The 16,839-nt window shown below is 43.8% G+C and overlaps 1 protein-coding gene across 2 annotated transcripts; it reads left to right on the forward strand.

Moving 5' to 3' along the window:
• Positions 1-6,654: 6,654 nt before the first annotated feature.
• On the forward strand, positions 6,655-16,253 carry LOC308057974 (ankyrin repeat domain-containing protein 7-like). Of its 2 annotated transcripts, XR_013925571.1 has the most exons (3): positions 6,655-9,467; positions 13,488-14,888; positions 15,664-16,253. XR_013925571.1 is itself a non-coding variant. In XM_080411981.1 (2 exons), exons 1-2 carry the CDS (start codon positions 9,160-9,162, stop codon positions 13,657-13,659), a joined length of 480 nt encoding a protein of 159 aa, XP_080268107.1. In that variant the 5' UTR covers positions 6,655-9,159; the 3' UTR covers positions 13,660-15,657. The 2 variants fall into 2 exon arrangements, 1 of the variants encoding a protein (XP_080268107.1); XM_080411981.1 differs by lacking the exon at positions 15,664-16,253 and having other exon boundaries at positions 13,488-15,657.
• The last annotated feature ends 586 nt before the right edge of the window (positions 16,254-16,839 follow it).

The raw sequence follows: 16,839 nt of genomic DNA on the forward strand, positions 1-16,839 counted from the left end.
GCATGGCTGTTTTTGAATTACTAGTCATTACCTAACCCTATGGTAGGTATGACCTAACCCTAAGTCTGAATTTTAAGACATAACCGTAAGTCTTCACGCTACGACTTAACCCTATGACTTAACCCTAAAACCTAACTCTAAGACTTAACCTTAAGACTTAACGCTAAGACTCAACCTTAAGACATAACCCTAAGACTTAAACGTAAGGCTCAAACTTGAGATTTAACCCTGAGAGTTAACCCTAATATTAACCCTAATATTAACATTAAGACTTAACCTTAAGACTTAAATTTAAAAGTTAATGATAAGACTTACACCCTAAGACTTAACATTAAGACTTAAGTTTAACATTTATACTTAAGACTTAATTTTAAGACTTAACCCTAAGACTTAACTCTCAGACTTAACTCTGAGATTTAGCCATAAGACTTAATCCTAAGTCTAAACCCTAAGTCTTAAGGTTAAGTTTTAACCTTAAGCCTTATCCTTGAGACTCAACCGTGAAACTTAACCATAAGACTTATCCCTAAAACTGAAAACTGAGACTTAAACCCAAGATTTAACCTTAAGACTTAACCCTAAAACGTAGCCCTGAGACTTATCCTTGAGCTTTAACCTTGATACTTAATCCTGAGACTTAGCCCTAAGACTTATCCCCAAGACATAACTCTAAGGCTTAACCCTAAGACTTAAAATGAAGACTTAACCCTAAGACTCAATCTATGAGATGTAAACTTAAGACTTAACCTTTAGGAATTAACCCTGACACTTAACCTTAAAACTTAACCCTAAGACTTAAGCTTAAGATTTAAACTTAAGACTTCACATTAAGACTTAACCCTAAGACATAATCCTGAGACTTAAACCTGAGACTTAACCTAAAGTTTAACTTCAAAACTTAACCCTAAGACACAACTTGACCACGTAACCCTGAGACTTAACCTTGAGACTTTACCTTGAAATTTAACCCTGGGATTTAACCCTAAGTCTTAATGCTAAGACTTAACTTTAAGATGTACCATTAAGACTTAACCTTAAAACGTAACCTTAAGATTTACACTCAATACTTAACCCTAAGACTTAACCCTATGACTTAAACTTCAGGTTAAACCTTAAGACAAAACTTGAAGACGTAATTCAAAGACTTATCCCTAAGACTCAACACTGAGACTTAAACCTAAGATTTAAGACTTAACCCTAAGACTTAGCCCCAAGACTTAAGTCTAAGACTTAAACTTATGAATTAAACTTTAGACTTAACCCTAAGACTCAAGCCATAAGACTTCACCTTAAGACTTAACCTAAAGACTTAACCTTAAAATTTAACCCCAAGACTGAACCCTAAAATATAACTTTTAAGACTTAACAATAAGACTGAACATTAAGACACAAGCTTACGACTTATACCCTGAGACCTAACCTTGAGACTTAACACTGAGATTTAACCCTAAGACTTAACTTTAAGATGTAACATTCGGACTTAACCTTAAAACATAACGCTAAGACTCAACCTTAAGAAGTAACTTTAAGACTTAACCCTGAGAATGAACTCTAAGACTTCAACTTAATAATTAACGCTCAGATATAACCCTCAGACTTAAACTTAAGAAATAACCCTAAGACTTAACCTTAATATTTAACTTGAAGATGTAACCTTAAGGCTTAACCCTAAACTTAACCCTAAGAGTTAACCTTTAGTGTTGACCTTACAGATTTAACCCTAAGAGTTAACCTTAGAACTTAAATGTTAAGACTTAACCCTAAGACTTATCCCCAAGACTTAACTCTAAAGAGTTAACACTAAGACTTAACCTTAAGACATATCGTACAACTTAACCTTAAGATTTAACCCTAAGACTTAAATTTAAGACTTAATCTTAAGACTTAACCCTTAGACTTAAACCTAATACTTAATCTTAGAGACTTAACCCTTAGACTTAACCTTAAGACTTAACGCTAACTCTTATAATTAAGACTTGAGCTTAAGACTTAACCTTGTGACTCAACCTTAAAAACTGAACCTGAGACTTAACCCTAAGACTTAACATTAAGACATAACCTTAAGACTTAACCGTAAGAGTTAACTCTTAAGATTAACCTTAATTCTTAACCTTAAAACTTAACCCTAAGACTGAACTCTAAGACTTAAGCCTTACACTTAAACTTAAAACTTTATCTTAAGTCTTTACCCTAAGGCTTAACCCTAAGACTTAATCCTATCTTAACTTAAGACTTAACCTTAAGACTTACCCCTGAGACTTAAACTTAAGACTTAACCCTGAGACTTAAAGATTTTAACACTAAGAATTGACCCTAGGTCTTAAATTTAAGACTTCACATTAAGACTTAACCTTAAAACTTAACCCTGAGACCTAACCCTAAGTCTTAACATTAAGACTTAACCTTAAGACTTAACCTAAAGATTTATCCTTAATAATCAACCCTTAGACTCAACCTTAAGACTCAACATTAAGAGTTAACCCTTAAGAAGTAACCCTAGGACTTAACCCTGAAACTTAACCTTAAAACTTTAACACTAAAATTTAAGACTTAACCTTAAGACTTAACCCTGAGATTTAACCTTGTAAGACTTAACCCCAGGACTTAAATTTTAGACTTCACCCGAAGACTTAACCCTAAAAGTTAACCTTAAGACTGAACCCAAAGACACAACCCTGATACTTAATGTTAAGACTTCACCTTAAAACTTACCCCTAAGACTTAACCCTGAGACTTAATCTTAAAGATTTTAACCCTAAGAATTAACACTAGGTCTTAAATTTAAGACTTAACCCTAAGACTTAAACATAAGACTTAACCCTAAGACATAACCCTGAGACTTAACCCTAAGACTGAACCCTAAGACTTAACCTTAAAGATTTTAACCCTATAAATTAACCCTGAGATTAACCTTGAGACTTAACCTTAAGACTTATCCCCAAGACTTAAAATTAAGACTTAAACTTATGACTTAACCATAAGACCTAACCCTGAGATTAAATCTTAAGACTTTAACCCTAAGACTTAATAATAATACTTAACCTTAAGACAAAACCCTAATAAACCTAAGACGTAAACTTAAAGACGTAACTATAAGTCTTATCCTTAAGACTTAACCCTAAGACATAACTCTAAGACTTAATCTTAAGTCTTAACCCTAAAACTTAACCCTAAGACTTAACCCTAAGATTTAACCATACGACTTCACCTTAGGACTTAACCTTAAGACTTAACCCTAAGACATAACCCTGAGACTTAACATTGAAACTTAGCCTTGAAACTTAACCCTGAGACTTAACCCTAAGAATTATCCCCAAGACTTAACCCTAAGACTTAAACTACAGACTTAACCTTTAAGACCTAATCCTGACTCAAATTCAACCTTAAGTCTTAACCCTGAGATTAACCTTGAGACTTAAACCTGAGATTAAGCTGTAAGACTTTAACCCTAAGTCTTAAACTTAAGACTTTAACTTTAGACTTAACCCTGAGATTTAATCTTAAAACTTTAACCCTAGGACTTAACCCTAAAACTTAACCCTAAGTCTTCACTGTAGGACAAGGCCTCAAGGACAGGAGTCCAAGTACTGATAGCCTGATGAATAGAGACTTGTTAGAACCTGTAGGGCACAAGCCCTGGGAACCAAGGAACAAGCCAACTGCAGACCCCTGAGCCGTTACAGCTGAGGAGGCAGCCAGGCGGACAGAGAAACAAGTAGCCAGATAAGGGAACGGATGGCGCCGATATGTAACTTTGTTAATCAAGAAAGCCGCCTGGAAAGAAAACTCCTAACTTTGGAATAGAAACTGTTGCTATGTCAAGGTAAACTAATAAGTTCCTATTGTTTTAACGGTGTGCCTTAAATATCAACCAATCCGTGTTTTTTACGATTAAGATTTAACCAATCAGTGTGTAATATGTAGAAGGTAGACATGTATACAAGTGTGAGAAAATCACTAATAAACCGACAACTTGCTTGCATCAAGCTGCGTCCTGTCTCTTCATTTGCCGCACTTCACCTTAAAATTTAAACCTAAGCCTGAACCCTAAGACTTAACCTTAAGACTTAACCTTAAAACTTAACCTTAAGACTTAACCCTAAGACATAACCTTGAGTCTTAACCCTAAGACTTAACTCTAAGACTGAACCTTAAGACTAAACCTTAAGACATATCCCTGAGGCTTAACATTGAGCCTTATACTTGAGACTTCACCCTAAGACTTAACCCTGAGATTTAATCTTAAGACTTTAACCTTAAGACATAACCCTAAGACTTAACCCTGTCTTAACTTTAAAACTTAACCCTAGGGCTTCACCCTAAAACTTAACCCTAAGACTTAAACCTTAAGATTTAACCTTAAGTCTTAACCCTAAGACATATGCCCTATAGAATAGGTTTTGTATTTGATGGGTTTTATATAAGTATTGCACTGATGACATGAATGAGAATGGTATAAAAGCAGGAACCGTCCAATACACGAGGGCTGAGAAATGAAGATGCAGACAAGTGAAGTGGTTGGGGTTGGATTTATATGAAGCTTCTACAGAGGGGAAAAAATAGTTTCTTATTGGAAGAAGGGTTCGCCGGAGTCAAGAAGACGCTCAATATGAGTTATGCATCTTGCTCAACTTTATTAGTTTCTAACACTACTTATATAGAACCGATACACATGCACATTCGTAAAGCAGAAATATAATTGGTTAGTAGTCTCTAAATGCGCGCGGTTCTCACACCCCTAATTATCATGACTAAAATAAGCATTCTATCCATGTAGCTAATTGTGTTGCTGTGCTTCAGCCTTGTAGTTTGTTACTCCCTATTTTCCCATACCGCTCCCTCTCTTTCTTGGCCCTGCACCTGCTTTCCCAGCAGCTGTAGCTTGTTACAGCCACGGCCTGTTGGCACAACATAATTACTTGGTCTCAGGATTCAAGAATAGCTCAAGGCTACCTTTCTTGTTAACTTCAGCACAGCAACTTCAGCACAGTTCTGATTACAGGCCTATTCTAATACCAGGCCTGGATTGTGCAGATCTTCAGAGATTCTAAGGCCACGCTTCTGCAGCCATTCTTCTACAGTTTCTCTTTTAGTTGCTATCTAGATTGAAGAGTATTAGTAATGTCCAGCTGTTGATTTCTGTCTGTGTTTTGAGGATTCTGAGGGGCCTGCCTGCTCCTCAAAGTTCATGTCAGACAGTGACCTTAAGCTTTCCCTTCTCTTTTATGATATGTAGCCACGCTCCAGCAGTACTGTCAATCATTTTAATCTGTGACTTGCTTTGTATTCTTACTACCAAAATAACAGGTTCCTTTTGAAGATCGTGTGTGTGTGTGTGTGTGTATATATATATATGAGCTATCCAGAATTTTGTAAACCTAATCTATCAGTATAAAGACAGTTGTTATTCTAAAACGAGCTCAGTAAGAAGACTACAAGAGGATGTGATTCAACATACTCTTAAAGTGTATCTCAAAAGAGCTTTCAGATATTTGTATTCATTTAATTGTATTTGTATAGTGAAGAAACAGAACAAAGAACAATCTAATACGAAGTCCTGCCTTCAGTCACCAGAGTAATATTTGCAGTCATACTATGGCTCTTAGATCACAACAGATTTCTTTGGGTTTTGTTAGAAAAAAATACCTGATTGGAGTGTGTGCTTGTGTATTGTTCAAGGAAGAACAATACCTGAGCCTTTTTTATGTGTTAGGAAACAGAAATCCTCATGAACAGCTGCTGATAGTTGAAGGTGCTCAGCTGAGAAAGATGACGAGAGGTTCATCATCTGCGCAGATGCCTGCTGGTGGCAGGCAAAATTTCATACCTTTGGGTTCAATCTAAATACAGGCCTAATTGTATAATAAAATAAGTTAAAGGCGTATTTCATGTTCTTAGAACTTTCTTCATGCTAATTTAACTGTTTCTTTAGGGCATGGTTGGACAACTGCAGCAGGAGCTTGCTGATGCACCTAAAAAGCAATCTATGCCAGAAGCTTCACTTGAAGTTACTACACGCTACCACAGTGACCTGGAGAGAGACAAGCTGCACTTGCAAAAGGAGTTGGAAAAAAAGTTGAAAACTAATGTCCTTAATGTCTGTAACTATATGAAGAAATCTGACTGTAGCTGCTGAAAGTAGGAGCAAATGTTGTACTTTTGCACCACCTTTTGCAGTGTTCTTACGAAAACTGAAGTATAGAGGGAACCAGAGGAGCTTGGCAGGAAAGCTGTAGGGTGATTTTGTGTGTGCGTGGACACGTCATCTTGTTCCCCAAAGTTGTAACTTCATCCTGTCACTACTAGAGTATTCCTTCTTCCCACCAGCTCCAGCTGCTGTTCTTGGTTATGGTTCCTAAGGTGTGTTTTACACTCCACATCAACCTTGGCCATAGGTCTTGGACGGGTGGAGGAGAGCTTAGGCCTGTTTCTGTGTGAGTTACTGCATTCTCCTGCGCTCTTGTCTTTTCCGGCCACCTTGCTTTTTCTTCTGCCACTGTTGCTTTCACAGATGCAGAAGCAGAACATGCTGGCTCTGACATCCAAGGACTTGCACAGCACGTGGGAGGAGCACTTGAAGTCAAGATCCCACCTTGAAGAGCACGCTGCTCATCTTGACAAGGAAAAGGCTGAACTGCTGGAACAGGTGAGCCCAGAAAATTCTCTGGGCACCGAGCCAATACCCAGGAGAACCACATGCACCTTCTGGTCAGGTTCTTACATACTCATTGTTTTCTGTTATCCCTGCCATTCAGGCTGTGAGTACCTTATCGTTTGGGGGTCATGGAGGAAGCAAATAAAAGCTAGATGGGTATCTTTGTGTAAGTTCTGGAGTGGCTCTGTTGGGAAGAGTTCCCAGTTACTCCCTCTCGGAAGAGAGGGGAGTAACGCAGCCATCACTCGGAAAAACTCTGTGCAGTTGGCCTTGCCCAAGGTCACCCCCTGAAGCCTGTCTCAGGCACGAGTTGAGCAGGAGGCAGGTGGGGGTTTGCTTTTCGGAATGGTGTCTTTGCTTCCCAGGGCACAATGCAGTGTGAGGTGATGCAGAAAAAATGAATGCAGTAACTAATTGCTTACTAGTAGCTGACTCAGTCCGTCTTTCCTGGTCTTGGAGACCCAGAAGCAGAGTTCCCAGAAGTGCTTTTGAGGTTGCTCTGGGTGATAGATTCTAGTTTTTAGTTTTGCATCCTTTCTGGCTAATAATAAACAAATAGTGCCCGTTTTGCCCATAATACTATATCCACAGGACCCATCAGCACCCTCTTATCTTCAAAGCCTGAAACTGAATTTCAGCCCAGCCAGCTACCAAGTCCCTGCCAACTAAAACTGGGTAATCACGGGGGGGAGGGTAATACCATTCTGAAACATTTAATATTGCACAGGAACTGTAGAGTCTCCTGGTCTTGGCTGGGGAGTGACCTGTAAAAAACCCAAGTTTTTGTGGCTGAGCATGCATGCACTTGAAAAAACACTGGAGAAGAAATACTTCCTCCTGGAAAGAGCGGAGATGGATTGTGTTTACTCTGTATTGCCACCTTGTAAATAAAATCCTGCCTTTCTTCTAATGTCTGGAAGAAAACAAATACACTCAATTAAAAAATGCATTTTGCTCTCCATTCCCCCATTAAATGGTCAGACTGATTACAGAGGTACTCTTGAAATGGCTGCTGCTCATAGCCATTTCCCAAAACTCATAGAATTCAGGTTTTGCAACCTGAATTTACTTGGATGTGTTTTCAGCAAAAGTCTTTTTTCAGTCTTTTTAAAAAAAATATTATTATTATTATTATAATTATTATAGTTCTTCCTTCTAGAGATCACATCTGCAATAACGGAATGCTGCTGATACACTGAGCATCAACTAAGGAAAGTGACTGTACATCAGCCACTTTGGTCGGCGAGAACACTGCCAGAGCGAACAGGCTTGATAAAGCTGTGAAGGCTCATTCGGGAAAGGAAAATGAAGGTTCTAGGAGCTGTACCATTATTAGCGATGAAGAAAAAGAAGGTGTTTCAAGGGGCTGAATCTCCTCCCTAAAAAGTGGTACCAGATTCCTGTCCTGTTGTAATCAATATTTTCAGCGCTAATCACAGTGAAGTGTGTCCCTCTCTCTGATTGAGGTGTTCTTTCCCATCTCTCCCATGTTTCACAAAGTCATTGGCAAGAGGCAGTTTCTAATAGGAAGTAGTGTGCTGGCAAGGTGTTCCATGAGTCAAACCATCTAGGGTATACTGGCCTGTGACATCACCCCAAAACCATATGGTACTTATAGGAAGGTTTCACCACGCTGAACTACTTCGTGCCATCACCGCAGCAGTACAACACGGAGGACGGTTCCCAACTTATCTATACCAAAGGCACAACCTGTCTTCTGATTTCTGGACCACGTTTCCATACCCTCAGTGCGCGTTTGTGTTCTTTTGTGGCAGTGCCAGCTCGGCCACGTTTACTGGAAAGTAACTTTCTGACCCTGTCCTGGCAAGGCAGGTAACTAGATGATGCCTACAGCCCCCCCCAGCCCCCCTCCCGCTATATTAACCCTTGCTGTTCGTTCCTTTGGCATCCATTTGCCCAGGGCTAAGGATGGCACACAAGCAGGACTGCTCAACAAACTAGGAGGCGAATTGCTCGCAGAGCTGTTTTGGCCATAACTCCCTGACGAGATGCCCTTGCCCTGAACGACAAGCGCTTTCCCAGTTTGAGCCATTTTCTTTTAAAACCAACTAGACCGAGCCCCCCAGCGTGCTCGCAGCGCGGGCCCCGCCGGGGCCAGCGGGGAGCTGCTGCTGCCCGGTACGCCGGCACCCCCCCGGGCTTCCCGACAGCGGCCCGAGTGCTCTGCGGGGGGCGCAGCGCCGCCGCCACCCGCCGGGCCTCTCGCTGCCCCCGGCCCCGCTCGGCAGCGCCGCGGCCGGGCACCGCCGGGCACCGCGGGGCAGGAAGTGACGTCACTCGCGCTGGACACGCGCCGGAGCAGACCCCGCCCCCGCCAGCAGAGCCCGCGCTGAGGGAGGCGATGTCCGCCGCTGCCGCGCTGAGGAGCAGCCTGTGCGCTCGGCTTCCCGCCCTCCGGTGGTTCGCTCCGTAGACAGCCGTACCGGGCCGCTGCCCGGGGCCCCGATCCCCCGTCCCTGCCCCGGGGGCCCCCCGATCCCCCGATGCCCAGCCCCGGGACCCCCGATCCCCCGGCCCTGCCCGGGGCCTGCCGCAGCCCGCCGCGTGCCTCCCGCCGTCTCTTCCCTGAGGCGGGACCGTGCCGCGGAATGAAGAGATTTTTCGGGTTCGGGAGGAAGAAGGGGCGGCCGGCAGCGTCCGGCAGCGCCGCCAAGCCCTTCCCCACCGGTGCCTACGAGCTCCGGCTGAAGGACCTGGGCAAGCTGCACCGTGCGGCCGCCCGTGGCGACCTGGGTCAGGTGCGGCAGAGACTGAAGAAATGCGGCATCGACGAGCGGGACACGGCGGAGCGGTAAGCGGCGGGGGGGCAGCAGCGCCGGGCCGTGCTGGGGCGGGGTGTGGGGGGGTTGCGGGCAGCGCTGGCACCCGCAGGTGCAGCTGCAGCCACCGGCAGCTCAAGGGCGCTGGGAGCCAACGGCAGCATCGCTGCGGGGAGCCTCAGCCTGGGCGGGGAGCCAGGCCTGTGCTGCCAGGAGCCCTTGGAGTCGGCCGAGCATCCCCCGTCTTGTCCCGGTCTTGCCCCGGCCCCCTCCGTGCCCTCGTTCCCGGGGGTGTTGCCTTGCCTGGGGGCGCAGGAGCGGCAGGGGGCCGGCAGCAGCCTGGCCAGAGCGGGTTGCAGAAGGAGCCTCAGGGCCATTCTCCAGGCAGGCTTGGAAGGCAGAGTGCATGCACCTCGGAGGCCTCAGCGTGTGGGGTTAGTAGTTGAGCTGAGCAAGCTGCACTGCATCAGCTGGGAGGAAAAGAGGGGTAAGCACTGCGTTTAGGAAAGGGTAAATGTGCTGTGTATTGGTGCTGTGTGGACGGTTGCCTGATGTGCCTTTTGTGACTGTGATGTTGCAGCCAAAAGCAACATCAGTCTGATTTTAGGTGGCAGTTACTTTGCTGTTTGCTCTGTGGCCTTGGTACAGCTAATTAGTGCCTTGGATTGGAAAATCTGGGCAGTGCCATGCAGAGGAAGCTGCTGCTTCTGGCAGGTCTTAGGATGTGTGCTTTTGAGTCAAGCACAGCAAGTACTTGGCAGTTGTATCTTAGGGAGAAGCCCTGGGCTGCAGCATAGCTCCTCATGGTCCGCTGTAAGCCTAAGGGAATCAGCTGAAGGTTTTGGGTCTTGGATGTGTCGAGCTGTTAATGCCTTTTCTGAAAAGACTGAGTCAAAACATCCATGACATTCAGAGGAGACGCTGGTTTAATCAGAGTACTTCAGCATCCTGGGCTGTCTTTTCTGAAGACTGGACTTTTGCCAGCCAGCTAGCTTATTGCCCTGAAAACACCTGAAACTGTCTAGATTTGTAGGAAGGCAATGAAGAGTGCAGTTAATCAGCATGTGGACTGTGTGCCTGAGTGTTGCCAGCCAGTGTTTGTTTATGCAGCTGGAGGTGGGGGATGCCATTTAAGGTGGCTTGAGTGCACTTTTGTGCATAATTCAGCTGCCAGAGTCAAGGTGCCCGATGGCATTTATGGAAATAGTTCGGAACGTTTTTCTCTTTTTCTTCTTACTGCTTACTGATTCAGTCAGCAGTCAGTCACCAGCTCTTAGCAGACCCTGGTATGAAATTTCACTAGTTTTTGCGTTTCAAGTTCATATAGTCTAGAAAGCTTTTTTTCCTCTGAAGGGTTTCCTTCTGTGTGCCAGGCAATTAGCAGTGTTATAACAGGACAAATACAGTCACAAACTGTAAAAAAACAAGCCGGGGGTGGGGGGGGAGACGGAGGGAAGAAAGAAAAGGCAGCACACTATGATGAGCACTGTGGTGGTTTTGCCATGATAATGCCCAGTGCTGAAAAGCGCGGCTGAGAGCAATTCGGTGGACAGAGCCTGCCTGCTTGCTGCAGCCACTGCCCTCTGTACCAGCCATGGGGGTTGCAAGGCCACCTGTGCCCTCTTAGTGCTTGTGGGTGTGATGTGTGTTGTGAGTGACCACCGGATGCAGTTGCGTTTCAGGGCTTCGTGTTGGAAGACTTGGTATCATTGGAAACAGAGGTGAAGAATAGGAAATAATGCAAAGTAATGGCAAAAATGTGTGCATTGGTTGTATGAATATCTCGGGTTTGCTGCTCAGGATTTCCAAAAGCAAAATCCTGCACCAGGAACATGGCAAGGATCACACCAACAGGTTCCTTCCATGAAGTGGGTCCTGTAGCCCATAAGACCTCCCGAAAGTGTGCTTGATGCAGCATCAGTTAGGAGCAGGCAGCTTTCAGAGGTGGTCTAGCCAAACCTTCAGCCTCACTGACAGAGACGGGCAAAAGTCAGCACAGAGTTGGAAGCACTGCAGGCACAATGCCAGCTAGTCATGGATCCTGGGTCAGAGCTCATCGCTAAGGGAGATTTACCCTGTCAGCTGCCTGTCAGACTGAACTCCAGCGCTTTCATTGCTTGGCTTGTAGCTGCTGGGTTGTCGGCTCAAGGGCCATTCAAAGTGCGTACTGCCAACCTGCTGTTTCCCAGTGGGGTTGTTTCGTGGCTGCTCAGCATCAGCAGTTCTCTTCTACTCTGTAGGTGATCAGCGTAGCAGCAGCAGGAGCAGGAACAGAATCTGGGCAGTGTCCCCAGGGCTGGGTGGCGGAAGAACTTCGGTGTTACTGGAGGCCTCTTGCAGGGACAGGCAACCCTGAACACTGATGTTCTCTGCCAGCCTGTTCCCTGAAGTGGATCTTCTGTGGAGCACAGCAGGCCTTGCTCCAAGCAGAGCCGTCTCCTGTTGACAGACTGAGAGGCTTGGTTGAGGAGGACAGCAACAAGTCCACAAGTTTTCTGAAGGCTTTTCTGTTTGCAGAGCTGATAGTGACTACTTCACGTCTGTCATGCTTCCTAGTGGTTGGTAGTAGCAGCTTGCAGATGATTGTGGACTCCTTCATAACCAGTCCTGGTTAGCTTTCAGATAATCTCAGCCAGTCATTTCTTCAGAGATGAAGGATCCTGCATGTTTACATGGGAATTTCTCAAAAGTGGTGGTAGTTGCTCTTGAGCTACTCCTCTGTCAATGCTCCAGTCTGTTCCCTGTCTGTAGCAAGACATTACAAGTGCTTTGAAGTTTTCTGTATTTCTCTCATCCTCATCTTTGTTGCAGTGGAGGAGGATGTCAGCTGCCCTGTAACAAGTATCTGCATTACAGATTACTGTGTTTCTGCATCACCTGCCACTGCATTTGTGTACCTCTCCCTTTCCATTCCCACTTAGCCAGGGAGCTGTTGTGCTCCTGTCTCAGCAAGGTACCAAAACAATTGCAAGGCTAGTTGAGCTTTCCTAAATACAGAGAAGGACCTACCTGCAGTGATGTGGTTCAGAACCAGTGCTGGTGTTCCCCTCAGTTCTTGAGGAACTGTGGGATTGTTACTGCATCACCTTCAAGGGAGGAAGGTCCCAGCTGTTTTCTAGCTTGTCTTCTGCTCTGTTGGGACAGGCGTCCTGCAGAGCAGGAGGTGCTTTGCTTTTGCACAGAGTGAAGCTTGTGCTGATTTGTGCCTCTGATTTAGGGGGAAACACATGCAAGGACTTTCTGGGCAATTTCTTTCAGTATAAGTAGGCTGGTTAATTGACATCAGACCTAAATGTTCTGTGGTTTGAAGGAGTGTTTTGGTTTTTGTTGTTGATTGTTTTTTTTTCCCTCTGGCAAGGCTTTAACTTGAAGAAAAGAGTTTCATTTTCTTATGCTGGTCATGTATTATGGAAACACAGTATTCCCTCCCTGGAGAGGACTTCCTCTGTAGTAGGCTTATTATGACTATTGTAGTTATACATATCTGAAGGATCAGGTATTACTTTCCTGTACTCAGGATTACAGTGTTCTGTCTGGTTTGCTGCATGTTATGGGGGGCACTTTGGTGCAAGTGAGTACTTGGTTTTGTTGCAGTAGTAAGCAAGCTAGAGAAAAAGCAGAAATTCTTGAAGTGCAGGGAAACGCTAATACTCTTTATATAAAGCCCATCTACATCTCTGATACTTCTGGCACATGACTAATTATAGAACTTAGAAGGTTGCTTGCCATAGTTCTCAGATTCCCAAGCTTTTTTGCTGTGCCACAGGTGTAGTCCTGCTGGAGGCAGTGACCACCACCTGGGCACAGGAATCTGTGCAGATTAAGTTCTAGAGTGAAGGAAATGGCACCTTACCAAGCAGATGCTGCGGAGGGGTTTTGCTGGCCAGTCTCGGGTGTTTGGTGCACAACTGCTGTTACTGGTAACAGAATGAGAAATCATTTCTTAAGCTTGCTTTGTGCAAAGTGAAACTTGTGGTTATATCAATTTATCAGAGCCTGCAATTATTTCTCTAGTTGTCTGTTTGTGCTAATTTAATATGTTTAATTTTTAGGACACCTCTGCATCTTGCTTCTGCGAATGGCCATGTGAATGTTGTTACATATCTCGTAGAAAACAAGTGTAAACTAAATCTTACTGACAGTGATAACAGATCGCCGCTGATGAAGGTATGTGGAATATGTTATGCTCTTTCAAGTGGGGCTTGTCAACTGTGCATTAAATGAGAGGTGGCTGGTAGGATTCTTTACACAGCTCTGCGTAGAAGCATGCATCTGGTAATCAGTGTGGAATAGGCATATGTTAGCTCAGCTTTGAAGGTGCTCTTATTTTCCAGCATTGGGAAGCTGCGGCAATTGTAACAGAGTGCTGGCAGTTCTTCCTTTTTTGCGTGTTGTTCCCAGGCAGTACAGTGCCAGCAAGAAGAATGTGTAGCTATTCTGCTGGAGCACGGTGCCAACCCACACCTGGCAGATGCTGATGGCGACACTGCCCTTCACCTTGCTGTCCGATCTCCTAATACAACTGTAGTGGGGCTGTTACTTGAGCATAATGCCAAGATTGATGCTCGGAATAAGGTAAATTTTTGTATTTGTTGAAGAAGTTCTTTCAAAAAGTTGTATTAGTATTTCTCTGGTAGGGTGGTTTTTTTTTTTTTTACTTTTATTTTTAAATTTATCTGCCCTTTCAGGAGGGAAACACTCCGCTTATTCTTGCTATCTCTGAACATCATGAAGATATAGCAGAGTTTCTTCTGCAGAGAGGAGCTGATGTGCATGCTCGAGATCACTGTGAAAGGTGAGTGGTTTGTCAAAACTCTGCATGGGTCTCTTTAGTATTCTTTAGGTTGGATTAATCAGAGGCATGAGAGTGAGCTCTGAAAAAAAAACCCGGGGAGCCACATAGCAGCTATTTCTGTGTGACTTGTGAAAGCCCATCTGCGCTTGGCTGTTGTCATACCTCAGTGGGTGCTTTCCTCGTTGAGGATTACAAGAAGGCATTGTCTGTGGTGGCCCTTCTGGCAGGAAACATGCTGGTAGCTCAGCAGCACTGCCTCAATGTGAAAAAACATCTCCTGCATAGTGGCATAGTTTGTATGTGAGTGTTGTCTATGTGGAAGCTTTGTCTGAAGATTGAAGGTTTGGTTGTTTTGACTCCCTCTTGCATTTTATGGTTGCTCTTAATATTTAATGAAAACTGCGTTTTCTTTTGCTCATTCAGTAATGAGGAAAGTAGTTTTTGAGAGCAAATAGGAATAAAAATAATTACAGTGTCTGTGTCAAATGATCTACTTCATAACATATTTTTGGTGTTTCAGAACCCCACTTATGACTGCAGCATCTGGTGGACAGCTTAATTTAATAAAAGTTCTTTTTCGATATGGTGCTGATCTTTTCCATAAAGACACTAACGGATGGACAGCTGAGGATTATGCTGTTACTCATGGATATTCTAGGTAAATTTTTGACTTTATTGTTAGAATAGGTTGTCAGTTGTCAGTGTGGCTTTTGAATGTTTTTGGTAATAGCAGCAAGGTTTAATGGTGTGTTGAAAGCTGTCCTGAAGCTGTGCTCGGTGGCGTCTTCTGATACGTATCGTTCCCTGTGTCTAGTATTAATCTGGATGTTGAAGAAAATTTCCGCCCCGAATTGTCTGTAGATGTCAAGTTTTGACGCTAAGCTTGCACCTGCCCAATACAAACTCTAAAACATGTCTGTATCCTACAGTTACCCAGAGGTAGAACGTGGCAAACTGAAATGCATGTCAGTCCTCTCCTCAGACCAGCACCATTGTCCTTACTGACTTCCACTACAATGAGCAGGAACTACCATCCTTTTGTTTCAGAGATCTAACATATCCCTTTTGTTAAAGTCTTAAGCAGTTTCACCCCTCTTATGGATAGCTTTGTACCTGTGCGTATCCCTTCTCTGAGGTGGTTATGTGTGCTTAACAGCTAGGCTGAAAATATTGTGCCGAGCTGGAGCTAATAGCTTCGTAGGTGTGGATATGCACCTCTAGAGTGAACATGACTGTAGTGAACATTGAAGTAGGTAGTAGTCGTGCAGTAAGTTCTGTGTGTATTACTCTCAGTGAATGCATACAAGTATATGAATTCATATGGCTGTGAATACGTGTAGGGTGGATAAGTGGCTGTTAACTGTTCTATTAAACTGTATAAGCAAGTATGTGGTTGTTTTTACCAAATATGTTTCTTCTTTTTCCCTATATAGTCTTTGTAAACAACTGGTGGCATACGCATTCCGGGGAGACAGAGACGAAGGTGGTGCACAAGGCGACACAGTACCTGGCATTCCTCACCGGGCCAGAGCTGCTGGCTTGACGTTGGGTGCACCTGCTGTGGACAGAGGAGGTAGGATCTTTAATCACGCAGGAGCTCACGAGGAAAATCACTGTGGCCTTTTCTTTAGGGGGTTTGTGTTGTCAGCGCTCACTGTGTTTGCCGTTGACTTTAGTGGAGGCATCAGGTGGGGTAGCACAAGAAGCTTTGTGAATATGCTGACTTGTTGCTGGTTGGAGGTGCTTCTTGTCAGGGGTGAAGGCAGCTGCGGTTTGTGTGCTACGGGGCCACTTACCGGGTTGTTGCGTTCTGCCTGCCAGATTGCCCATCTGTATAGGTTTTCATACAGAGAGAGAAGGGGGACAGGGAAGGAACTAGGTGAGAGTGGTTTTGGTTTTGGGGTGTGTACTTGTACCTGTAGATGGCCATTCAGATTGTGAAAATGAATTGCAAAAGCAGTAGGTTCGTCCTGAGTAGTTGTTCATCTTCCTGTAGCTGGGAAGCAACAGATGAGTTAGCAGGGCCGTACATGTCTTGTTGATTTCCACTGAGTTTGTGCGGTGGTGTTTTAATATTAATGGTTTCACCTGCACTAAGCTGCCTTTAGTGAGTTGTCTTATTTCTCAGCATCAGTTATGATTGTTGCTGTGTAGGTGCTGTAGAGACATACTTAGGAAAAATCGTCTTGGAAAAGTCACTTTGTTAGAAACAATAATGCAACTTCTGTGTGTACTGTATCTTCATGGACGTAGTTTGATTCCAGTAAAAATAAAAACCACTTCTACTTCCAGTAATTTTATGAAATAAACATTAAAAAGTCCATATTAACTTGTGATCCAGAAAAACAATTGAATTGCCTTGTTATCAAAAAATTAGCTCCTTCAGTGAGTTCATTTTAAATTAGAAAAAAACAAAACAAACAACTCCTTAATTTTTAAGATCCAGTCTATGCTTATGAGCTCATATAGCCCTAGAGGAATCTTAGAAAACTAATCTTTTAATATAGATCAAACTTCTTGTACTTTACATCTCAGGCCCTACAGTGGGAAGTTCTATCCTTTCTGGTTTTTTTAAGGGTGTTACATCAGAACTTTGTGGCAAATGGGCA

Source organism: Falco punctatus (genome assembly GCF_963210335.1).
Source record: "Falco punctatus genome assembly, contig: scaffold_57, whole genome shotgun sequence".
NCBI lineage: Eukaryota > Metazoa > Chordata > Aves > Falconiformes > Falconidae > Falco > Falco punctatus.

Bases quoted from the DNA above. Each gene is read 5' to 3' on its own strand.
- LOC308057974 (XM_080411981.1), top strand. From the start codon at position 9,160: ATGCCCAGCCCCGGGACCCCCGATCCCCCGGCCCTGCCCGGGGCCTGC. The intron at 9,468-13,487 runs GTAAGCGGCGGG...TTTAATTTTTAG, and splicing joins GAGCGGGACACGGCGGAGCG to GACACCTCTGCATCTTGCTT.